Here is a 24916-nt window from a genome sequence, read left to right as displayed (position 1 = left end):
TGCATTTTCAGAGAAGGTGTTTTGCATTTGTGCATGTGGTTGGAAGAAAAGCATGTGGCATGCATGATTGCACACGGGAAAATAGGTGGTGATAGGCTTTGGCCTATCATGAGATAAGGAAATGGCCACGTGGAATGCATCCAGAAGATAAGAAAGGAAAAAACATGGGCTTTTTGGAAAAATGGTGATAATACCGAAGCAAAGTTAGGTGATGATAGCTTTCTGTCAATTTGAATTGAAATCAAATTCTACTAGTAAAGCCGCATCACACATCTGCTTCTATAAATACAAGGCTACGAACACCATTCAAAGGACCTTCAACTCAGCATACAATTGCCCTGCGCAAAACCTCTCAATCATCTTGAGATTTTTTCCTTTTCTTTTTCCTGCCGACACACCTTCAGTTTGGATAAACAGCACTGTGGAAGCAACCGGCGAGCACCTTCAGTTTGGATAAACAGCACTGCTGCCGCAGAATCAGCCGACCAAGAAGCATCTTCAGTTTGGATAAACAGCACTGCGTCGAGGTCGACCGATTATCTATCCAAGTCTCGGTCGAGGAAGGTTTTCGAACCTTTGTTGGCAGAGGTCACCTTACTAAGCTTTCTCGGCATAGTTAGGTGTTACGAATTACATTGCTCGGCGTACTGGTCGCCGAGTGGTTTTATGATTGGATACTCACATGTGAGTTTCAGGGTTCGGCATTCCGACGGCCGAACTACGTTTACCATCAAGACATATATCACGTTCGAGTACCTGTGCCCATACACCTTGGTCTCGATTCGACGTGCTTATACTCTCACGAATATAATCACAGTGACCGAATCGGGCTCGGACGATTTGTGAACTCCGCAGAATTAGCAGCCTTGTCTTCAGGCTGTAGAACCCAGAGACCGAGAGTGTTCCTTCCTCGGTCGCAATCGCAAGTTAAAGAAGTCAGCAACGCGCTCAAAGCTACATCAACAAATTTTACTCCTCGGCCAGGCTCGGCCGACGAGTTAGCACGCCCCGCATTCGACCGAATGACGTAGTTAGCTTATTAGTTACTCGGCCTACGCGCCACGTAGGTTTTGTAATTTTTAGGATCAACACTTCTCTTCTTGGAGCAGATACTCATATTGTTCGACGTGTTGAGCAAGTTCGTACATATCTCAAATATTTGCCCCCAGAAACTTCTTTTTGTATTCCACGTCTAATCCGTTGAGGGCGATCCTGACGAATTCTACTTCGGGGAGTGGCACTCGGCACCAATTCCTAGCCGATTTAAACCTTGTTAGGTATTCCATTGGAGATTCATCAGATGCTTGAGCCATCCTGGCCAAGGAGGATACGGACATCTCCATCCCTGGCCGATAAAATTGTTCATGGAACTTTTCGACCAACTCTTCCCAACTCTGCACGGAGTTGGGTGGAAGATTAATGTACCAGGCGAAAGCTGAGCCTGTCAGTGAAAAGTTAAACAGTCGTAGTTTGTAAAAATCACTATTGACGTCCCCACACTGCGCTGTGAACCGAGCCACATGTTCTAGTGAGGATAATGATGATTCCCCGGCGAAGAGGCTGAAATCGGGGATCTTAAATCCTCGTGGGTATTCAAACCTTTCCACATAAGCTGGGTACGGGTGAATGAATTTTGGAAACTTCGGCCCTTTTTTTAGGGCCGAATCAATCATTCTCTGGACTTCGGTCACGTTTATGGAGGCGACTTCTTCTCCTTGGCTTGGTCCCTCGGCTCTATTCCCTGGTCCTCTTCTTTCTAAGGGGACTGATTGTGGCCGAGCGGACCCTCTCTCGGCTGGTATGGGCACATTCGTCGGGAGCTGCCGCGGTTGGCCGACCTGGCCATCTTCGAAAGCTTTACTGACTAGTAGTTCAAGCATTCTGGTCTGTGTATCGCTATTACTACGTATTGCGTCTAGCAAATCATTCATCTTCTGACCAATCGACTGCTCGACCTGACGATATTGTTCATCCAGTCGTCTCCGAAGGAATGTCCTAGTTGGTGGATCGGAACCTTCTCCACCATCGTCATCACAATCTTCTACAATCCCTTCCATGAACATTCCAGCTGTTTGATTCGGGACTGTGGGGTTGTAAGGTTGTCCGCCGAGACAGACTTCATTCTCCCGGCGTGTTATACTAGTGGCCTCGGGCGGCGCAATTATGATCGGATTTTTTGTAGCATGCAAATCCTGCCCAAGGCCTTACACTGGCAAGTCAGTTGTTGACTTTCCCATGGTTGTTTTCTGCTTCGTAGACCGTGTCTCAATGGTCATGAACTCCAAAGGTTTAGCACAATGGTCCCACCGGGCGTGCCAAAATGTTGACCCTAAAAATTACAAAACCTACGTGGCGCGCAGGCCGAGTAACTAATAAGCTAACTACGTCCTTCGGTCGAATGCGGGGCGTGCCAACTCGTCGGCCGAGCCTGGCCGAGGAGTAAAATTCGTTGATGTAGCTTTGAGCGCGTTGCTGACTTCTTTAACTTGCGATTGCGACCGAGGAAGGAACACTCTCGGTCTCTGGGTTCTACAGCCTGAAGACAAGGCTGCTAATTCTGCGGAGTTCACAAATCGTCCGAGCCCGATTCGGTCACTGTGATTATATTCGTGAGAGTATAAGCACGTCGAATCGAGACCAAGGTGTATGGGCACAGGTACTCGAACGTGATATATGTCTTGATGGTAAACGTAGTTCGGCCGTCGGAATGCCGAACCCTGAAACTCACCTGTGAGTATCCAATCATAAAACCACTCGGCGACCAGTACGCCGAGCAATGTAATTCGTAACACCTAACTATGCCGAGAAAGCTTAGTAAGGTGACCTCTGCCAACAAAGGTTCGAAAACCTTCCTCGACCGAGACTTGGATAGATAATCGGTCGACCTCGACGCAGTGCTGTTTATCCAAACTGAAGATGCTTCTTGGTCGGCTGATTCTGCGGCAGCAGTGCTGTTTATCCAAACTGAAGGTGCTCGCCGGTTGCTTCCACAGTGCTGTTTATCCAAACTGAAGGTGTGTCGGCAGGAAAAAGAAAAGGAAAAAATCTCAAGATGATTGAGAGGTTTTGCGCAGGGCAATTGTATGCTGAGTTGAAAAGTCCTTTCCGTTTGCATGATTTCTTGTATTTATAGTGCCCCATTCCTTGAATCCGACTCCGATTTGGATTGGGAGTCCTTGTCCCACTTCGCCTCTTCCTCGAACAAACCTACTCCCACTGTGATTCTGAATTTTCCTTCTTTTCGGGACTTCATTCCTTGCTGGTCGAGAATCCTAGTTGTACCAGGACTTCCTCGACCTTTCTATTTATCTGGACTTTTTAGGATTTGGCTGACCCTGCCAGCTGGCCCGAGCCTTATTATTCGGCCCATATTATTTGTCATCACCTTGGGCCGAGCGCATATTATTGCTCGGCCCAGCAATAATATTTTAGGCCCAAACAATACCGTAAAAAAAAATCATATCACGAATTTAAATTAATAGATAAAAAATAATATTTAGTCGTTATGATTCGAACAACTACAAAGCAAAATGCGATTTAGTTTTTTGAATTTTGTAGGATTTGTGCGAAAAGTTGTTTTCCACGAGCACTAAGAAATTGTTCAGAAACACATCCAGGAGTTTTCAAAAATTGAAATTAGTTTTATCAGAGAATCCTAGTTCGAAAGAAAATCGGTTTACACGTTTTCCTGGCTGTTAGCCTAGGAACCTGCAAATATGTCATTGTCCAAGAAAGATCTACCAAACCTTTGAATTTACTTATATACGCTATATAGAAGAAACCAAGAAATCATCAACCTGTGTGACGGTTGAGAAATTCTTTCATCCAGAAACCGGACCAGGATGGTCATACGGCCCCACACACACAGAATCGTTGCTATCCTATTCCTTCTGATTTTTATATGTTTACTCAGTCCTAATTGCGTCTCACCTCCTCTCTCACAACACCCGAACCCACCACCAACAGTGGCCACACTCGTGTCCTTCTCGTGACGGTGAGGGTCGGAGGAAAGGAAAAAACTATCAATTAAGTGCACTGGGCTATTGTATAATTGGATACAGATGTCCGATTACGTGCAGGTACATATCGTCTTCCGCGTTGCTACTTCGACAAACAAATAGTAGGTATTATTTTTGGTTGGTGGGTGGGGGAAGAAAACAAATAGCAGGTAGTTTTTGACGCCCACCAGCTAGGACTTTTGGAATTAATTAGTTCATGGTTGAATTTGCCAACGAATAAATATATTTTATACAGTAGGTTGTAAATTTGCTCGAATTATAAGGGATTAGGTTCCCACTATTTAGTGGCGGATTTAACATGAGTTATTGGCTGTCATGATCTTAATAGCTTGATAGTCTCAATTTATATTTGTATACGACTCATATATACATAAACTAAAAGAATGAGTAAAAACACTAAATTACAACGTACCATTTCTTTTGTGCAACTCTATGTGTAGTTATTTGTAAATTTACTACTTTCTTTCTTTTATCTTTCATCCCTTATTTCTTGTGTGCGACCCTACAGTCCGCATGTTGCGTTTGATAAAATGTCTCACTCGACAAGACCTCAACAAAAATGAACATAACCCGGTAGGTACCAATTAGGAACTCAGACAAAATAATCCAATAAAAAATTTTGGCCAAAATTATGACCCCCTCATTATAAAATTCTAGACTCTCTTCTCCCCTTCAAAACATGCGGGCCACAAAATGATAAGGCCTAATCACTTATCATTTAAGATATAATGAGATAACTAAATGAGGGATAAAGATGAAAATCCACAAGGACATTATCACCATGTTGAATTTGTAGAAAACAAACGCTAGGTTATGCGGCACGACGACTACGATACTAGCTAAAATATAAAAGAAAACTAATGAAAATGATTTGAAAACTTTAAGTTTTAATCAAATTGATAAAAAGATGTTGTAAGTGAATGGCACGATGAGTGATTTTTTAGAGTAAAAATGTCATCTTCATTAAAAGTGAATAGTACCAAGAGTATTTCGTTAAAACTCCCAAAATATAAAGAGTAATGCTAGGGAGACAAATTTTTAAACTAAATTTTGTAAACCAAATGGTGTGGTTGTTGATGATTGAATTATTAATTAAATGTTGACTAACATGTTTTTTTTCCTATTGATAACATATCATTTGGTTTGCAAATTTTGTTTAAAAATTTAGTACTCCTAACATTAATTATACAGATAAACCCAATAATCTTCTTTTAATGAACAGTAGAACTCACAATTTAAGTCAAAATTAAATAACCCACTGAACTCAAACCTAGACTATATCTATATGAATGCATATGCATGTGGATGTTCCTGAAATGCTTGTTATTTTTATGATTTAGAGCATAATAGACGAACTTAGACAAAAATAATTACAATTAAAAGATGTACTAGTTTAAAATATTACAAACTTAAATGTAATGTTAAGGAACTGCCAATTTTACTCTAGTACTTCTTCTTGGCCAAATGGTCGTTGGTGGTGTCCCTTGAAAAAGGAGCCCCCCAGCCCACCACTGCCTCTGCCTCCCAGGAGGAAGGAGGAGGGGAAGGGGACCGTGCAGGTGCTAGTGTTGCTTTTGAGTTTCTCTTCCTCCTCTCCCCGAACGTATAAATGAATGAGGATTCTTTGAGGATCCTATTTATGCGAATTTCAAAGATTCTTTAATCACATATGTTCATCGTATGTTGTGCGATTAAATTTCGACAAGTACTATTTATATTTAATTTTAAATAAAAAAAATTACAATAATTTCTAACTACATAATATACGATGATCAAACGTAATTGAAGAATCTCAAGATCATCACAAAAATATCCAAACAGGATCCTCATTCGGTATAAATATCCATGCAGATTAAATAAAATCAAATAAGAAACCAAACACAAAAGTAGGATCTAGCTCTGAACCCAGTTGAATTGAAATGGCTACCACTAATCAAACTCAAATAGGTGGTCTCACAAGCCCTCTCCTTACCCCTTGCAAACTTGGAAACTTCAATCTTTCTCATAGGTACCTTAACTCAGTCGCTCAACCTTTTCTACAGTATATTCTTCAACATTCCGCATTGATTTTTATGTTTTTTTTGTTATTTTTTTATTTTTAATTTGTATTCTGCTGGAGAAGTTGAGATTTGGGCAGTTGGGTTTTGTTCATTGGGAAACATATTTAGCAACTAAATTAGTCAATTCTTAAAGAAAATAAACTTGGATAGGTGTTACTGAAATTCGCTGCAAGCCCCAGATCTTGAAAGCAAATATATGCATAAATGATGCCTAGAACTCTGAAGCACTCATCACACATGAGTTAGTACCTGACCTTGACCTGAAATTACCTAATTCATCTTTTGATATTAGAGGCACTTGGCTAGGAAAAGTACATCTCCTTTCGGGCGTTTTCGTCGTATTACTTAAATTTTGTTCTGTTTAGCAAGATCTGATAATATATACTTCAAGGGGCTAGTTATAATAACACCTATCAAACTTGTCATAATACTTCCTTGCCGTCTGCAGAGTTGTCTTAGCACCAATGGGTAGACAAAGATCGTACGGATATGTTCCTCAGCCGCATGCGATCTTATATTACTCCCAGAGAACATCTAACGGGGGTCTTCTCATAACTGAAGCCACTGGAGTTTCTGACACAGCTCAAGGGTAATTTCACAAAGATTAGCTTTTTTTCAAGTTTCTTTTATGTCAAATTTTAAATGGAAAACATACATTTAAATGTGTACTTTCTTCATTTCAGAGTTTGACAACATTTTTGTTTCTTTAATATGCGAAGGTACACAGATACTCCCGGTATATGGACAAAGGAGCAAGTTGAAGCATGGAAACCCATTGTTGATGCTGTTCATGCTAAAGGTGGCACCTTCTTCTGTCAGATTTTGCATGTAGGGAGGGTTTCAAATACCGGTGCGTTTCTAACACACTTTTATGACTTCAGTTTGTGTCTTTGAAAGCATCCGGATCATGAGCGAAGAGTTAGCCCATTGAAGCATCAGAGAGCTGCCTTGATATTCCTGTAATAGAAATCTCTCAGATTGTGATTCTATATACATTTTCTAATCTTACAGGATTTCAGCCAAATGGGCAAGTTCCAATCTCTTCTACTGAGAAGCCGATACCATTAAATGGCATTGATGTTTCTGAATTCACGCCTCCAAGACGATTAAGGACGGATGAAATTCCACAAATTGTCAATGATTTTAGACTTGCTGCAAGGAATGCTATGGAAGCTGGTAATTTGTCTTTACTTAAGTATGAAATAAAATTTGCGAGAACTCAAAATTGTTTTCAACAGCAAGTGACCCTATACCATAGTAGTAGAGATGAGTGTTGCCCTTGCACCACTGCGTGGGTTCAACCGCCGTCGTCTCCCTAATCTAACAAATCTATCGTTTGACAAAAAAAAAATTGCTTTCAACATAAGCAGCATCTCTAATCTTACAAATGTAGTTAAAGCCATGAATATAATTTGCAGTTTGATTAGGTGTGTGACAACAGTTCACGTTAGATTACATGTTAACTAACCTTACATTATAACTGCATGCCTCATTTAAAATGCTAGATTACAAATAATATTTGGTGCACTGAAATTGTTTGTCTGATATACAGGCTTTGATGGAGTGGAAATTCATGGGGCCCATGGATACCTTATTGATCAGTTTATGAAAGATCAAGTGAATGATCGAACAGACCAATATGGCGGATCTATGGAGAATCGTTGTCGATTTGCTCTGGAAGTTGTTGAAGCTATTGCTAACGAGATAGGAGCCGATAAAGTTGGAATTAGATTATCTCCATTTGCCAACTATATGGAATCAGGGGATTCAGATCCTGAAGCGTTGGGCCTTTATCTGGCCAATTCATTGAACAAGTATGGGATCGTGTACTGCCATATGGTTGAGCCGAGGATGAAGACAATTGGAGAAAAGAGTGATTGCCCCCACAGTCTTGTACCCATGAGAAAGGCTTTTAATGGTACCTTCATTGCTGCTGGTGGTTATGACAAGGAAGAAGGGAACAATGGTGTGGCCGAGGGCCGTGCAGATCTTATTGCTTATGGCCGTTTTTTCTTGGCGAATCCGGATTTGCCAAAGAGATTTGAGCTTAATGCTCCTCTAAACAAGTACAACAGAGAGACATTCTACGCGTCTGAACCGCTTATTGGCTACACTGATTATCCGTTCCTTGAAACCACTCCTTAGGTTATGGAAGCTTGTACGCTTTTATATTTCTGAAATTCCCGCATTAGTCCGCGTACATGTTTTCGTGTTGCTTTTCTTACACGGTTTGCGTACATGATTCTGCATTGTTTGATCTGTATCAAGTGTAGTATTGTAGCTTGTGTGGTTATTACCTGAACATGCTAACTGATTGCTTGCCTAGTCAATGAGTTTAATAAAAGATAGTTTGTGATGATCTTATTATGATTAGTGGAATTTAACTGAAACCTAAAAAAATGACATTTTGGATGCGGTCCTTAACTACCAGTATGTCAATATTCTTTGATTGAAATTTTTGTAGTTTTTAGTTTTTGATAGAAGTCCATGACATTAATGTAATAATATATTTTTATGTAGGTTATTATATTTTTAAATTAAAAATAAAATTTGTAGTTATTTATTTTAATGAGATTTTAAATAAAACCCATAATTTATAGGATTAAAAATATTAAAGATGAATTATACTCTCCAATGTATTGTGTGTGTGTGTAAACACCCGGGCATGTTCATCAAAACTAACCAAGAAATTATTGTACCAAAACATGGGTACATTTTTCAAAAACACAAAAAAATAAAAATTATTAGGCTTAATAACATTATTAAAAAAAATTTATATTAAACTTAACACGGATAAATTCTCAAATCAACTAAATAGAATGTATCCATTTAAGTTTAAAAAATAGATTAGAGAAAAGATTGAAAGAATTTTATATAAAAAAATGGGTGCATTTTGTATTAAAAAAAGGTACACCTTTCATATAAAAAATTGGTATATTTAAGAATAGGTACATATAAGATTAAAAAATTGAAATTTTTTTATAAAAATTTAATACGTACAAACTTATTCTAATTTTATTTTTAATATTTTGGAAATATTTGAATTGAGAATTAATTAGGAGTTTAATAAGGGTGTGAGTATTAAAACTATAAATCAGTTACTATTTTTTAGGGTAAATTGCCCTTCGCCAACTTAGATTTGAAGTCTATTACAACCTCATACAATATCTTCAAAAAAATTCACTTTCATACCTCACGTACTATTTTATTTTAATATAATACATCTCTTACATGATTGACACATTTGTGCCACGTGGCTGCCACACTCTGTGGGTGGTTCGTTTGAAAATAAATCAATCTTGAATCTCGGCTGACCACTCTGCTTACGGACATGTTGTACTGGGACGAATTCGGCTTTCCTTTTTCCTTTGTTTTTAGGGAGATGAGCATCCACCATGCCAATTGTCGTCAAGGGGAAGGGATTGACGTCAACTGCCATCTGTTTCTCAGGAAATTTTAACTTACCTTTTTCAATCCAACTTTGAATCGCATCACGGAACACGACGCAATTATTGGTAGCATGCTTGTTCGAATTATGGTACTTGCAATACGTTTTTCCTTTCAACTCTTCGGCCTTAGGAATGTTGTGTCCTGGGCGAAGTTTTATGATTTTTGCTACCAACAACTGGTCGAAAATTGCATCGGCCTTAGTGATATTGAAAGTGTAAACTTTTGATGGTTTAATCATCTCTTCAGAGGTCGAGCGAGTTTTGGCATCCTTGGGACTGATTTGAGCTAATGCCTTGCAAACGTATGGTTTGTCTATTACTATTTCAACCGCGTCCGCACTGACGTATTGGGGATCCTCACTTTCGGCCAATGCGTAACTGATTGTGGGATTCTTATATATTGTTCCCCGGGATGGGAACTTTGAGATTTTTTCCTCTTGGAGCAAATAATCATACTGCTCAACGTGTTGAGCCAGTTCGCACATATCTCGGATATTTGCCCTCAGGAATTTCATTTTGTATTCCATGTCCAGGCCGTTTAGAGCGATTCTAATGAATTCAACTTCAGGAAGAGGTACTCGGCACCAATTCCTAGCCGATTTGAACCTTGTTAAGTATTCCATTGGCGATTCGTCTGAAGCTTGAGCCATCCTAGCTAATGATGAAATGGACAATACCATCCCTGGTCGATAGAATTGTTCATGGAATTTCTCGACCAATTCCTCCCAACTCTGGACGGAGTTCGGTGGGAGGTTGATGTACCAAGCAAAGGCTGAACCCATTAGTGAAAAGTTGAATAGCCGTAGTTTATGGAAGTCGCTATTAACGTCTCCACATTGCGCAATGAATCGAGTTACATGTTCTAACGAAGATAAGGACGATTCTCCGGCGAAAAGACTGAAGTCTGGGATCTTGAAGCCTTTAGGATATTCAACTTTTCCAAATAAGCCGGGTACGGATAGATGAACTTTGGGAACTTCGGCTTTTTTTTTAAGGCCGAATCGATCATTCTTTGGACCTCGGTCATATTGACGGATGTTGCTTCCACTCTCTGGTCAGGTCCATCAGATCTACTGATTAATCCTCCTCTTTGTTCCAAGTCAATTGGTTGGAGCTGAGCGAATCTTTTCTCGACTTGTAATGGAACATTCTTCAAGGGAAGCTGTCGAGGTTGACCGATGTGGCCATCTTCGAAGGCTTTACTAACCAATAGTTCAAGCAACCTGGTCTGTGTATCACTATTGCTTTGTATTGCTTCAAGCAAATTATTCATTTTTTGGCCAATCGACTGCGTGACTTGCCGAGATTGTTCATTAAGTCGTCTTCGAAGAACCAACCTAGTTGGGGGATCAGAACTTTCCCCATCATCTTCGTCGCAATCTTCCATTATTCTTTCAATGAAAATGCTTGCCGTTTGGTTGGGAATGTTTAGGTTATGAGGCTGTCCGCCGAGACAAACTTCATTCTCTCCGTGTGTCGCACTTGCAACCTCGTTTGGCACAACAATGAAGGGATTTTGTACCTGAGACAAATCTTGTCCAGGGCCTTGTACTGGCAAGTCAGTTGTTGACTTTCCCATGATTGTTTTCTTCTTTACGGACCGTGTCTCAATGGTCATGAACTCCGAAGGTCTAGCACGAGGTCCTACTGTGCGTGCCAAAATGTTGACCCTAAAAATTACAAAGCCTACGTGACACACAGGCCGAGTAACTAATGAGCTAACTACGTCCTTCGGTTGATGCGGGGCGTGCCAACTCGTCGGCCAAACCTAACCGAGGAGTACAATTTGTTGATGTTACGTTAAGCGCGTTGCTGACTTTTTGATCTTGCAATTGTGACCGAGGAATGAACAAATCTCGTCCTTTGGATTCTCGAGCCTAAAGACAAGGTTGCTAATTCTGTGAAGTTGACGAATTGTCAGCGTCGAATTCGGTCACAGTGATTATATTCATGAGAGTATAAGCACGCCGAATCGACACCAGACTATACGAACATAAGTACTCAAAGGTGATGTATGTCTTGATGATAAATGTGGTTCGGCCGTCAGAATGCCGAACTCTGAAACTCACTTATGAGTATCCAATCATAAAATCACTCGGCGTTCAATGGGCTGAATGTCGTAACTCGTAACACCTTACTTCGCCGAGAAGGCTAATAAGATGACCTCTGCCAATAAAGATTCGGAAACCCTTCTCAACTGAGACTTAGATAGGTCACTAGTTGGCCATGACGCAATGCTGTTTATCCAAACTGAAGGTGCCCCTCGGTTGGCTGATTCTACGGTAACAGTGTTGTTTATCCAAACTGAAGATGTTCGCCAGTTGCTTTCACAGTATTGTTTATTCAAACTAAAGATGTGTTGGCGGAAAAAGAAAATAAAAAAATCTCAAGATGTTTGATAGGTTTGGGCAGGACAATTGTGTGTTGAATTGGAGGTCTTTTGAATTGCGCACTCCATTCTCTATTTATAGCAGCAAGAACAAATCCTAACCATACTCGAACTAGGACTCCAAACCCCAATCCATCTTATCTCGGCCAATCCTCCTTCTGTTAGGATTTTAAATTCAACCTCTTATTAGGCCACATTCACTTCCAAGTTTCAACATCCTTACCTGGCCGAGAATCCTTACTGCATCACGACTCAACCTCTTCATTCATCCGCTTCACCATAAGGCTCACCATTTTCTATTCATCTGGAATATTCTTTTTCCAAACAGGACTTGGCCGACCTTAGTTAGGCGGCCCATGAACTGGATGGTTTATAGCAATCCTCGAGCAGAGCTTCTGGGCCGAGAACAATTCCATACTCGGTCCAGCCTAATAATTTTAGGTCCAAACAGATACATAGGCATAACTAATTTCCTTCACTATAGTAAAGCATTATCTGCCTCGTTAATTGAAGTAATTGGAATAGAGTAACAAGGTGAAGCGAGTTTCAAATGAAAATCCTACACAAAAAGTGATTGTACAAAAACTGCATTAAAATCCATTAGACTCCATAACAAAATTAGATTCATTAAAATCCATTAAACTCTGTAATAAAATTCATGTAAAATTCCTTTACAATTCACATGAGTCTATGTCAATCAATTAAAATTCATAAACTCCATGAGATTTATAATTCCGTTAAAATTCATCAAAATCCAAATTGAATACACCTTCTTTAGTAGATGAAATGAATAAGAAAGGTCTGGTTTCTTGGTGGAGAAACATTTGCCAATTCATGGTCAAAGACCATGTCTTTATTTAGTGGTAGGTCTAAGCTTGAAGGTGATTTATTAGAGCACGTGTGGTGTCTCATGATTGACTTGTTTGAGACTCGTTATCCCGCTCATTAAGTCATTAGCCGTTTGACTTTGAGAGATAAAACAAGGAGTGTCAATTAAGTGTCCCGTTTAGGAAGACCCTTAACCACGTTGTGGCTTATGACTAGCCCACGATTGTAGGGATTGTGATCCCATTTGCTAATCTTGAAGGATCATTCCTTATCCAGCCCCGCCTTACTAAGCCTTAGGAGGGGTTTGAGCTTCGCTAAGCCGCCTTGGTCCGATAGCTCTACTAAGTAAATGACCCAAGACGCGAGCCCGACAAAGGTGTTAATTTCGTTACAAGACCCTCGCGGCCGCACCTCTAGGTTTTAATGCGGCAAGTGCTCGAAGGGCATTTTCGTTCGTTTGGTTTCTTGTGTCAGCATTTTCAATCCTCAATATGTAGTAATAATTTTCCCCATCTCAAAATTTTTGGCACACTCTTCATAATTGATTTTATGAGGACATTTTACATGAAAATGCTCTAAAAAAAAAAAAGAAAATCATTTATGTCAACCTCATAACCATCAACACTGTCATTAACACCACCACCGCACCACAACACGCCACCATTGTTGCACCATTTACTTCACCATCCACCCCCACTAATTCATGTACACCACCAAAAGTGATGTTGGCCCTTGGTAATAAACAACGATCCCATTGCACATGATGAGAGAAAAAAAAAAAAAGAGTAAATAATTGAACTAAAGCATGGATGCAATTATTTGGATTAAAGTAAAAGATTAATAAAAGAATGTCCAAATTATAGTCTAACGGTGGTTGTGGTGTCGACGGTGGCAGCCATCACTTATACTAGACGCTTAAAATATGTTATCGTCTGATGTAAAATAAGATACTGTATCTCCTATAATAGAGAAAGAAAGGAAAAAAGAAACACAATTGTGGTGTCGGCCATATCAATAAAAAGAAAAGAAAAATGATTTGAAAAAGGAGCCGGCCGTTGGTGCCGTTGGTGTCGTCCACATCGGCAGCCATCTGATAGACATGTTATTATATAATTATTGTCAAATTTTTATGAGTAAATTACATTTTGTTCATTAGGTTTGAGTACAATTACAAACGCAACATCTTTAAAATATTACAATATCATAAATTTATTGTCATTTATTTTAGTTGGGTATGACTATTAATAAATTCGTTAAATTTGACTTTAAATGATGATTAGGTATGTGTGAAACCCATATTATGCTGATCTAAAATTCAAAATTGTGACACGTGCTTAAAAAAAACAATAATTACAAATTGAAACGATGAGGAAAGAGAAAGAGAGAGATAAAGGAGATCGACCGTGACAATTGGAAATTTGAAAAAATAACTAAAATTTGGATCCGATATAAAATTGTAACCATTTTTTTAAATTTGTGATAATTATAACAAAAATTTGATATAAAAATACTAAAATACCTTTAATAACTAAAAACTCCTCCGATAGCCCCCGCTTCTAAGGACAAGGATTGTCTGCCCTCTCACTTATGGTGCCCTCCCGTGCCCTCCTGTTTGTGTGGTCACGGTTAAGCCACGTCAACATTTTATATTACTATTCATTTTTGTCTTATTATCTCTATAAAAAAAATAATATAAAATGTTGGCGTGGCTTAACCGTGACCACATAAAACAGAAGAGCACAAGAGGATATCGAAAGTGAAAGGGCAAACAATACTTGTCTCGCTTCTAATTTATAAACAGGTGCAACTTTGTCTTCGTAAAAGTCGCCACATCGATCAGACCTCTAGTTCAAGTCATGGATCTTCGACAGGAATCCAGAATATCGGGGCAACAGTCCAAATTTGCTCAAATAAGATTTTTCGTATCTCACAATCCAAACCCAATAAATAATCACAAAGCTTGACTTAAAATAAATGGTTAAATTAGATTAATTATTCCCGTAATAATAGTGTAATAAGAAGATAGCCTCTGTAATAAAAAAATTCAAATTTATACCTTCATGATGAAATCCGTTAAGATTCAAGCCCAACATTAACGTTACCGTTAATTCTCCATTAACATTGCCCACCCCACCCCAATCCAGTTTTTTTTTTTTTTCAAATAGATTATCGCCCACTTGGGTTCTGCCTCTGCCTACCTGCTAATGCATGCTTGGTAGGGCTTTCTCTTTAACCCACTGAGTTCAAGACCCCTTTGTTCGAATTAAAATAGTAATTTCACTGGTAATCAAATGAATGTTTTGTGTAAAAAATGATCAGGTTACAAATGGTTACGGTATCGAAGCATCAAGCAGGAGTAAAAGACAAGATCAGTAAATTACCAGAGGCCCTTCTTTGTCTTTGTCACGTAGTTTCCTTCCTTCCAACAATATGTATTGTTAAAAAAGGGCAAAAAAAAAAAAAACCCGATTACGTAATAACAAGCGTCATCAAATATTTCAATTTCGTAATAAAAAAAATAAAAAATGAATAGAAAAAGGAGCCGCCCGGCCCACCACTGCCCCTCCCTCCCCAGCTAGTGCTAGTGTTGCTTTAAGGGGCGTTTGTTGCGCCGGACTATCTCGGACTGGATTAGCTTTAAAGACTAAGCTGGACTGGCTTAGACTAGACTAAACTGGACTAACTTAGTGAAGCGTTTGGTGCAGTATTGGACTAAGAAACTGGATAATAACAAATTCTAATATTATTTTATTTAATATATAAATTATTAATATTTTATTATGATCTTATCTTTTTCTCTATCTTTTCCTACCATTTCCGTCCCACTCTTTTCCTCTTCTCTCATCGTCCCACCCTCTCCCTCTTTTTTTCCTCTCAGACCTCTCAATTCATGTCTCTTTCTCATTCCTGGTCAAACTCCTTATTGATTCCAGTCTCTATTTCTCTGTCCTCCCTCCCTCTCTAGCTATGCGTTGTTCGAACAGAACCTCACGGCTCCAATTTTCCAGACGAGTTTGCAGGTTTCCCGATGTGTTTTTTGGCCAACCCTAATTAAATTGGATGAAGTTAGCACCGCCAAAAAATTCATCACCGCCAAAAAATTCATCACCATCCCTGGACCGAGATCTTAGCTTTACATGCTCGAATTTGTCATGGATTTGAAGAAGCACAAACAGCCCGAGACTTCCAGGCCATTTTCCGGCCACATTCGACCACATTTTGACCTCGATTCAAGTAAAATCGTAATCTTGTCACTCACAACTTCAATTTGGTATATTTTATATGAAAGTTGGTTGTGAAGTGGATCTGAAAGAGAGTCGGGAAGTTAATGATTGATCTAGGTGACCGGCGATGACGAGGAGTCTGTCGGGAGTGGTCATTGAGCATGACAAGGATGAGAAATAGAGGATAGTCTTAACTAGTCCCATGGTTATTGGGGGGTCTCACTAAGACCCATTAGTGAAGGGTTTTGTCCATGCTAGTCCCCTTTAGTCTTATTAATGTTAGTCCCAGCATGGAACAAACACAGTATTGGACTAATAGCTTGTCCAGTCCAGTGTAGTCCAAGTTAGTGAGGGCAAACAAACGCCCCCTATAGTTCACTGTTCATCTTCCTCCTCTCCCCAGTATAAATCCCCCAATGTGAGAGCAGATCAAATCAAATCAAATCAAAAATCAGGATCGAGCTCTGAAAATGGCTACCACTAATCAAACTCAAGTAGGTGGTCCCACAAGCCCTCTCCTTGCTCCGTACAAACTTGGAAACTTCAATCTTTCTCATAGGTTAACTTAACTAACTAACTCACTCACTCAACCTTTTCTACAATTGTATTCTTCTACATTCTGCATTGGTTTTGTTGATTTATTCTGTTTGAGTAGTTGAGATTTGGGCTGTTGGGTTTTGTTCATTTGGAAACAGGGTTGCAGAAAATCCCAGTTTTCTATCAAGAAAAATGAAATTACTGCTTATTTTTTGGGTAAATTGCAGGTTACTGGGCAGTTTTTGTGCTTGTCAAATGTTTATTTGCCTATGCAAGAATCCTGAATTTTCAGAAATAAAAGCAGCAACTTTCATTACATGGTTTGTTATGTAACATTTGTATGTTCACATTACTTGCAAAGCAAGGAATTGGTTTAGTTTGCGAGTTTGAGTTGCAATAGATAGTGTGCTGCAACTTTTGGGTCAGTTTGTAAACTTTGTATTGATGTCTACCACTATGAATTACTTGCTTTGTGTTCAAGATTGTTTGAACACATCGTATCTTAAAGTTGTAACTATATCACAGCAACTAAAGTCAACTGTTAAAGAAAATAAACTAGGACAGGCGTTACTGAAATTCGCCGTAAGCCCCAGATCTTGAAACCAATATATGCGTACATGATACCTATAACCGACTGACATTCGGTTTGATATTGTTTCCCAAAACATAAATGGTACATCATGAGGTGTGAACTCTGATCGCACCCGTCACAACTGAGTTAGTACTTGACCTTGACCTGAAATTACTTAATTCGTCTTTGATATTAGGTCCACTTGGCTAGGAAAAGTATGTCTCCTTTGTCGCTTTTTTGTCATAATACTTAAATCTTGTTCTGTTTAGCAAGATCTGATAATACTTCCTATCAAACTTGTCATAGACAATGTAGTAGGTGCATTCTGATAATATACTTCTTCCTTGCCTTTCTGCAGAGTTGTCTTAGCACCATTGACCAGACAAAGATCATACGGAAATGTTCCTCAGCCACATGCCGTCTTATATTACTCTCAGAGAACATCTAACGGGGGTCTTCTCGTATCTGAAGCTACTGGAGTTTCTGACACAGCTCAAGGGTAACTTCACAAATATTTGCTTTTCTCAAGTTTCTTTTATGTTAAATTTTAAATGGAAAACATACTATAAATGTGCACTTTCTTCATTTCAAAGTCTGGTAACATTTTTGTTTCTTTAATATGCGAAGGTACCCAGATACTCCCGGTATATGGACAAAGGAGCAAGTTGAAGCATGGAAACCCATTGTTGACGCTGTTCATGCTAAAGGAGGCATCTTCTTCTGTCAGATTTGGCATGTTGGGAGGGTTTCAAATACTGGTGCGGTTCTAACACTACACTTTTATGACTTCACGTTGGGTCATTGAAAGCGTTCGGATCATAAGTGAAAAGTTAGGCCACTGAAGCATCAGAATGTTGCCTTGATATTCCTGTAATAGTAATCTTTCAGATTGTGATTCTATGTATATTTTCTTACAGGATCGCAGCCAAATGGGCAAGCTCCAATCTCTTGTACTGACAAGTCACTAACCTCCGAAACACCATCTAATGGCGTTTATGCTATTGAATTTTCTCCTCCAAGGCGATTAAGGACAGATGAAGTCCCACAAATAGTCAATGATTTCAGACTTGCTGCAAGGAATGCTATGGAAGCTGGTAAATTGTTTTTACTTTAGTACAAAACAAAAGTTGCGAGAACTCAAAATTGCTTTCAACATGAGCAAACGAACCATCTCCTAATCTTCCAAATGTAATTAAAGGCATAATTTAATTTGTAGTTTGACTAGATGTGTGATAATAGTTCATACTAGATTACAAATAATATTTGGTGCACTGTAATTGTTTGTCTGACATACAGGCTTTGATGGAGTGGAAATTCATGGGGCCCATGGCTACCTTGTTGATCAGTTTCTGAAAGATCACGTGAATGACCGAACAGACCAATATGGCGGATCTGTGGAGAATCGTTGTCGATTTGCTCTGGAAATTGTTGAAGCTGTCGCTAACGAAATAGGAGCAGATAAAGTTGGAATTAGATTATCTCCATTTGCTGACTTTATGGACTCGGGGGATTCAAATCCAAAAGAATTAGGCCTCTGTATGGCCAATTCATTGAACAAATATGGGATCCTGTACTGTCACATGGTTGAGCCGAGGATAACGATAGCTGCAGAAAAGCGTGACTACTCCCATAGTCTTGTACCAATGAGAAAGGCTTTTAATGGTACCTTCATTGCTGCTGGTGGTTACGACAAGGAAGATGGGAACAATGCTCTGGCTGAGGGCCGTGCAGATCTTATTGCTTATGGCCGTATTTTCCTGGCGAATCCGGATTTGCCAAAGAGATTTGAGCTTACTGTTCCTCTGAACAAGTACAACAGAGAGACATTCTACACATCTGATCCCGTCGTTGGTTACACTGATTATCCATTTCTTGAGGCCACTACTTAAGTTTACCACAACATATGGAAGCTTGAACACTAGGGCTCCTTTGATTCACCCGATTCTGCAATATCTTATAGTACTGTGTTGTATTTATTGCACTATCTATTGTTGTAGTGTCCAATGTTTGGGAATGAATAACATTTGTCAGTGTTGTACTCTCTGTTCAGTGTTGTACCGTATAATGGCCGGAATGAATAACATTTGTCAAAGAGGAAACTCAATTCTTATCCCTATATAAAGTACAACCAATTGATCCTAGTTGTGCCTTGATCTGGCTGCAGAGTCAGCCAAGTTGGGCTTATTGGCCCTGATCTCCCTTTCACATATAACTATGGTGTTTGGGAGGATGAGTTTGAAGGTATTAACTTTACTATTATGTCTTGTTAATTGTATGGTTTGTGAACTACCCCAATTCACAAACTCTGCTCACATCTGATATTCACTTTGATTTTTATATTTCCAGATCTTGGACTTGAAGGGTGTATGGAACGTGTTTGGATCCTTCGCACTTATGGTCGTGTTTGTCAAGATATGCTACATGAGGAGCTTTTGAGAAAGCAACTAGAACCCTATCCTACTATATTTCTACTCGTTTCATGTTTGCAGGCATTGTAGTCTCTCTAGATGCATAATTCATATTAAATTTTGTTAGGTGTGTGGAGTCAGGTGTTTTGTACCTCGATTCAACTGTGGAAAGTATTGTTGAAGCTAGTAATGGCATTAGTCATGTAGCCCGTGGGCACAATATCGTTGTTTCGTGTAGATACAAGGGAATAACGTTTCTTCAGTTGAAAGAAAGTATATTTATCTTTTATCCTACTACTTCCAGGCCTGTTTCAAACATCTAACTGGTATTACAGGCTTGCTACTGTTGCATCAGCAGCTGCTTCTGGGAAGCTTTTGCAGTACAAGGTGGGTGGTCCAAAAGTGGCTGTCCAAACAGCTTATGGTATCGAAGTTGAGGTAGGAACAATTGTACTCTGGGATGATTAGTTCCTTAACTTCCTATTGGGGCAGAAACTTTTTGATGACTTGCTACTATGTCCATTCTTTCTTACAATTTCAGGTGGAAAATAATCCGTATGATCCCAGCCTGATGGTTTTCATGGATTATAGAAACTACACAAAGCAAAAGGCTCCATCTTTAGAAGCAGAATATCCAACATTTCTTTATGTCATGCCCATGTCTCCGACAACATTGTTCTTTGAGGTTTGCTCGATGTACATCAGTTTGTCTGTCCTTTTACTTAACTTGCTTTCAAAGTACTTAGAGAAATTGATTGCAGGAAACTTGAAAAAGCTCTTGTCATGGTTAATGACAATGGGAATCTGTATTACGAAAACTTATGAAGAGGTAAATTTTGCATGACGGAGGACAATGCTTACTATTTTTGAGATGAACAATCACCTTTATTGTGAAAACATCTCTGAACTATCTGAACTAGGCATAATGCCTTGCCGTGTAGCGGAACAATTTATGCAGTAATTTGGTCTGGCTTACTTTCATAATTCAAGGCATAATCTTGCTGTAATTTATGCAGGATTGGTCTTGGATTCCAGTTGGTGGCTCCTTACCAAATACAGAGCAAAAGAACCTAGCGTTTGGTGCTGCTGCTTGCATGGTACATCCAGCCACAGGTAAGTGTTGGTTTGGATTGTTTGGAATAGTTATCTGCATCTTATATAGAATGAGTGTGTCGAACTGTTTAAAGGCTTGGTATCCTTCGGACCTCATTCTCGAAGTTTTTAGCTTACCTTTAGAAATATGACTAGCTTGAAGAGGAAACTCATCTCTCTCTGTCTGCATGTTGCTGCGCTTACATTGTCCATAGAGTAATTCACATAACTTGTAAACTTGCAGCCATAGTTGGTGGTGTTAGTCATGCAAATCAAATAATTGACAGACTTGCAAGAACTGTATGTTGTGACCTTCATATTACTTTATCGGCGCATTCCCTAACATGGTATTAGAGTTCTTGTTGCATGAGCCTTGAGTTTGAAACCTTCAATCCTCATTCCCCTCTAAATCGTTAATTTGCAAGGCACAGAGTGAGCTGCATCGATATGTTCTTTTTCTTTAAACATCTACCTGTCTCGCGTTTGAATTATGCTTGCTTTGTCATCGGCATCCCTGCTTAGCTAGCATACTGTGTTTCGAGTGTCTTCTACTATCAAGAGCATTTAGCTATGAGGAGTCATACTTGCAATTTGTGATTCACTCTTTTCCTTTCAGCAAGGAATACACTGGCCGCAAGAAAGGAAACGCTCTTTTTGGACTAGCGCTTATTCTGCAACAGGATACTGAGGGCATCATGACATTCTTTTGTACTTTCTTCTGCTTATCCACCTGGTACGATCAATTGCGTAGCTTTTCTAAACATTCTTGCTTCATGAAGTAAACTTGGAACAGATTTCTTCGGGAAAATTAGACGAACTTGAATGATTGATCGATGTTTGTTCTTCCATTGCAGGATGTGGCAGGGTTTCCTTGGCTCTACATTGTCGTCAGCTGTTCTCATTGGTTTCGCCTTGTACGTTTGTTTTAGCTCCAAATAACCTGAGAAAGGGCCTCGTGAGACATCCACTTTCTGATCCTTCTGGAGGCGCTATGATTAGAACCTATCTCACATTCCCTAATTAGTGCTACTCCTACATAATAAGAGTACACAGTTTAGAGTACCCTAAGAAGTAAGATCCCACCCTGCTTTTGAAGGTCACTTGTTTGTTTGTCTCTTTTTTTTTTTTTTTTTTTTTTCCGGGTGTCAATTGTACAAATGTGTATGCAGCATTATTGTCAATACGTAATCAATATATCAACAATTATTAAATTTGATTTGGTTTGAAAAACCTTCCTTTTAACTAATTTTGCATAAAAGTAATTGAAATTTCACATTCTCCCGTCATCCCACGAGATCTTGAAACTGACTCAAGTTCTATATATGATACTAAAGACACTAGCTTTTAGCTATCAACTGATAAATAAAATAAATAAAATAAAATAAAATAAAAAGAGTATAAATAAGAAAAATAAAATATTACCGCATAAATAGTATCTTATAAGTTGGTGTCTCAAGTGAGCTCAAGTTCTATAATCGTGTCGTTTTCTGTAAATGACGTCGTTTTCTTTTAAATTGCACCGAATAAAAACTTATTTAAACGAAAACCCTAAAACTTCCAACGGCACATTCACGCAACACGTTATTCTCTGTTTCTCTGTTTCTCTGTCTGAGAAAGGCGATTTTAGGGTGTTGAAATCAGATCTCTGCGATCGGAGAATGGTCTCACGGCGTACAATCGCAGTATGATCTGACGGCGTGCGACATAGAATAATCTGACAACGTGCGATCGGAGAATGATCTGACGGCGGATACCGGAAAATGGTCTGACGGCTTCTGTGCTACTGGGCGTGAGGTGCGATAGAGGTTCTCGTCAGCCATAAGATAAGCTTTTTTGGTTATAATTGATTATTTTAACTGCTATTGTATGCCGATAAGGGCGAATAGAATTAGAATTAGGGTTTCATATGTTTTGGGAAGCAAATGCATGCTATCTCTATGATTCTAGTTCGCGAAAAGATCTAAGTTCCCAGTTACGGTTTTCATTTGGAAAATAATATGAAGTCATCTTTTCATATATCTTCACAATTTTCATGGTTGCCACAGTTATTTGGTGCTGCTATTTTTGGTTGCCTCGATATTTGTTGTGCTGGCTATTGGTTTCTAGGTTATTTGGTTGCCTCAATATTTGTTTTAATACTTGTCATGGCTGCCTCAGATTTGTCGGCTTGATTTTATGGTTGCATCGATTTATAGTTGCCTTGGATCTGTTGCCTCGGTTTATGGTTACCTCGGATTTGTTGCTTCGATTTATTGGCTTGATTAATAATTACATCAGTAATTTGATGCCTCATTTCATAGTTGCCTGGTATTATTTTGTAAGTCATTGATTAGGGCTTACCTCTAACATCATGATATTTGTTGTGAATTTTAATGGTTGTCTCGATAATTTTTGCATTGGTTAATGGTTTGTTGGGCTTTTTGATCCCCAGGTCTTCGGTTTTTAATGCCTTATGGCTGCCTTATTTTTATGCATTATGGCTGCCTTTTTTGATACATTTCATCGTTGCCTCGATCATTATGGGCTAATTAATCGCTGTCTCAAATATCTGGATGCCTTAAGTTCATGTTTTAATGCTTGTCATGGTTGCCTCAGATTTTTTTGGCTTAATTTTATAATTGCATCGATTTATGGTTGCCGCGAATCTGTTGCCTCGACCCTCTATTTATGGCTTAATTTTTTTGGCTTAATTTTATAGTTCGCGAAAAGATCTAAGTTCCCAGTTACGGTTTTCATTTGGAAAATAATATGAAGTCATCTTTTCATATATCTTCACAATTTTCATGGTTGCCTCAGTTATTTGGTGCTCATATTTTTGGTTGCCTCGATATTTGTTGTGTTGGCTATTGGTTTCTAGGTTATTTGGTTGCCTCAATATTTGTTTTAATACTTGTCATGGTTGCCTTAGATTTGTCGGCTTGATTTTATGGTTGCATCGATTTATAGTTGCCTTGGATCTGTTGCCTCGGTTTATGGTTACCTCGGATATGTTGCCTCGGATTTGTTGCTTCGATTTATTGGCTTGATTAATAATTACATCGGTTATTTGATGCCTCATTTCATAGTTGCCTTGTATTATTTTGTAAGTCATTGATTAGGGCTGACCTCTAACATCATGATATTTGTTGTGAATTTTAATGGTTGTCTCGATAGTTTTTGCATTGGTTAATGGTTTTTTGGGCTTTTTGATCCCCAGGTCTTCGGTTTTTAATGCCTTATGGCTGCCTTATTTTTATGCATTATGGTTGCCTTTTTTGATACATTTCATCATTCCCTCGATCATTATGGGCTAATTAATCGCTGTCTCAAATATCTGGATGCCTTAAGTTCATGTTTTAATGCTTGTCATGGTTGCCTCAGATTTTTTTGGCTTAATTTTATAATTGCATCGATTTATGGTTGCCGCGAATCTGTTGCCTTGATCCTCTATTTATGGCTTAATTTTTTTGGCTTAATTTTATAGTTCGCGAAAAGATCTAAGTTCCCAGTTACGGTTTTCATTTGGAAAATAATATGAAGTCATCTTTTCATATATCTTCACAATTTTCATGGTTGCCTCAGTTATTTGGTGCTCATATTTTTGGTTGCCTCGATATTTGTTGTGTTGGCTATTGGTTTCTAGGTTATTTGGTTGCCTCAATATTTGTTTTAATACTTGTAATGGTTGCCTTAGATTTGTCGGCTTGATTTTATGGTTGCATCGATTTATAGTTGCCTTGGATCTGTTGCCTCGGTTTATGGTTACCTCGGATTTGTTGCTTCGATTTATTGGCTTGATTAATAATTACATCGGTTATTTGATGCCTCATTTCATAGTTGCCTTGTATTATTTTGTAAGTCATTGATTAGGGCTTACCTCTAACATCATGATATTTGTTGTGAATTTTAATGGTTGTCTCGATAGTTTTTGCATTGGTTAATGGTTTTTTGGGCTTTTTGATCCCCAGGTCTTCGGTTTTTAATGCCTTATGGCTGCCTTATTTTTATGCATTATGGCTGCCTTTTTTGATACATTTCATCGTTGCCTCGACCATTATGGGCTAATTAATCGCTGTCTCAAATATCTGGATGCCTTAAATTCATGTTTTAATGCTTGTCATAGTTGCCTCAGATTTTTTTGGCTTAATTTTATAGTTGCATCGATTTATGGTTGCCGCGAATCTGTTGCCTCGACCCTCTATTTATGGCTTAATTTTATAGTTCACGAAAAGATCTAAGTTCCCAGTTACGGTTTTCATTTGGAAAATAATATAAAGTCATCTTTTCATATATCTTCACAATTTTCATGGTTGCCTCAGTTATTTGGTGCTCATATTTTTGGTTGCCTCGATATTTGTTG

At 38.8% G+C, this 24916-nt stretch overlaps 3 protein-coding genes across 3 annotated transcripts; all 3 read left to right on the top strand.

Annotated features, from left to right (window-relative positions):
* The first annotated feature begins 5898 nt into the window (after positions 1-5898).
* LOC137711562 (putative 12-oxophytodienoate reductase 11) lies at positions 5899-8370 on the top strand. Its single transcript, XM_068450818.1, has 5 exons — positions 5899-6027; positions 6528-6668; positions 6799-6929; positions 7091-7255; positions 7632-8370. The coding sequence occupies exons 1-5, from the start codon at positions 5939-5941 to the stop codon at positions 8222-8224; spliced, it is 1119 nt and encodes a 372-aa protein (XP_068306919.1). The 5' UTR covers positions 5899-5938; the 3' UTR covers positions 8225-8370.
* Positions 8371-16386: 8016 nt separating this feature from the next.
* On the top strand, positions 16387-19072 carry LOC137714334 (putative 12-oxophytodienoate reductase 11). The gene is made up of 5 exons (XM_068453577.1): positions 16387-16528; positions 17436-17576; positions 17705-17835; positions 17995-18171; positions 18374-19072. Exons 1-5 carry the CDS (start codon positions 16440-16442, stop codon positions 18964-18966), a joined length of 1131 nt encoding a protein of 376 aa, XP_068309678.1. The 5' UTR covers positions 16387-16439; the 3' UTR covers positions 18967-19072.
* An 18-nt stretch (positions 19073-19090) lies between these two features.
* LOC137727713 (lycopene epsilon cyclase, chloroplastic-like) lies at positions 19091-23788 on the top strand. The gene is made up of 12 exons (XM_068466534.1): positions 19091-19131; positions 19242-19318; positions 19424-19517; positions 19613-19738; positions 19821-19923; positions 20027-20314; positions 20502-20598; positions 20865-20877; positions 21194-21310; positions 21432-21491; positions 23524-23659; positions 23774-23788. Exons 1-12 carry the CDS (start codon positions 19091-19093, stop codon positions 23786-23788), a joined length of 1167 nt encoding a protein of 388 aa, XP_068322635.1.
* The last annotated feature ends 1128 nt before the right edge of the window (positions 23789-24916 follow it).

The sequence above is a fragment of the Pyrus communis genome, chromosome 1, assembly GCF_963583255.1.
Source record: "Pyrus communis chromosome 1, drPyrComm1.1, whole genome shotgun sequence".
NCBI lineage: Eukaryota > Viridiplantae > Streptophyta > Magnoliopsida > Rosales > Rosaceae > Pyrus > Pyrus communis.
Note: the sequence above shows the minus strand (reverse complement) of the source record. Positions and strands in the feature narration are given on the sequence as shown.

Excerpts from the sequence above, each read along its gene's own strand:
- LOC137714334 (XM_068453577.1), top strand. The coding sequence starts at position 16,440 with ATGGCTACCACTAATCAAACTCAAGTAGGTGGTCCCACAAGCCCTCTC. Across the intron at positions 17,577-17,704 it reads GTTTCTGACACAGCTCAAGG|GTACCCAGATACTCCCGGTA; the intron begins GTAACTTCACAA and ends TAATATGCGAAG. Across the intron at positions 18,172-18,373 it reads AAGGAATGCTATGGAAGCTG|GCTTTGATGGAGTGGAAATT; the intron begins GTAAATTGTTTT and ends TCTGACATACAG.
- LOC137711562 (XM_068450818.1), top strand. The coding sequence starts at position 5,939 with ATGGCTACCACTAATCAAACTCAAATAGGTGGTCTCACAAGCCCTCTC. Across the intron at positions 6,669-6,798 it reads GTTTCTGACACAGCTCAAGG|GTACACAGATACTCCCGGTA; the intron begins GTAATTTCACAA and ends TAATATGCGAAG. Across the intron at positions 7,256-7,631 it reads AAGGAATGCTATGGAAGCTG|GCTTTGATGGAGTGGAAATT; the intron begins GTAATTTGTCTT and ends TCTGATATACAG.
- LOC137727713 (XM_068466534.1), top strand. The coding sequence starts at position 19,091 with ATGAATAACATTTGTCAGTGTTGTACTCTCTGTTCAGTGTT. Across the intron at positions 19,739-19,820 it reads TGTAGATACAAGGGAATAAC|GCTTGCTACTGTTGCATCAG; the intron begins GTTTCTTCAGTT and ends CTGGTATTACAG. Across the intron at positions 20,315-20,501 it reads TTACGAAAACTTATGAAGAG|GATTGGTCTTGGATTCCAGT; the intron begins GTAAATTTTGCA and ends TAATTTATGCAG.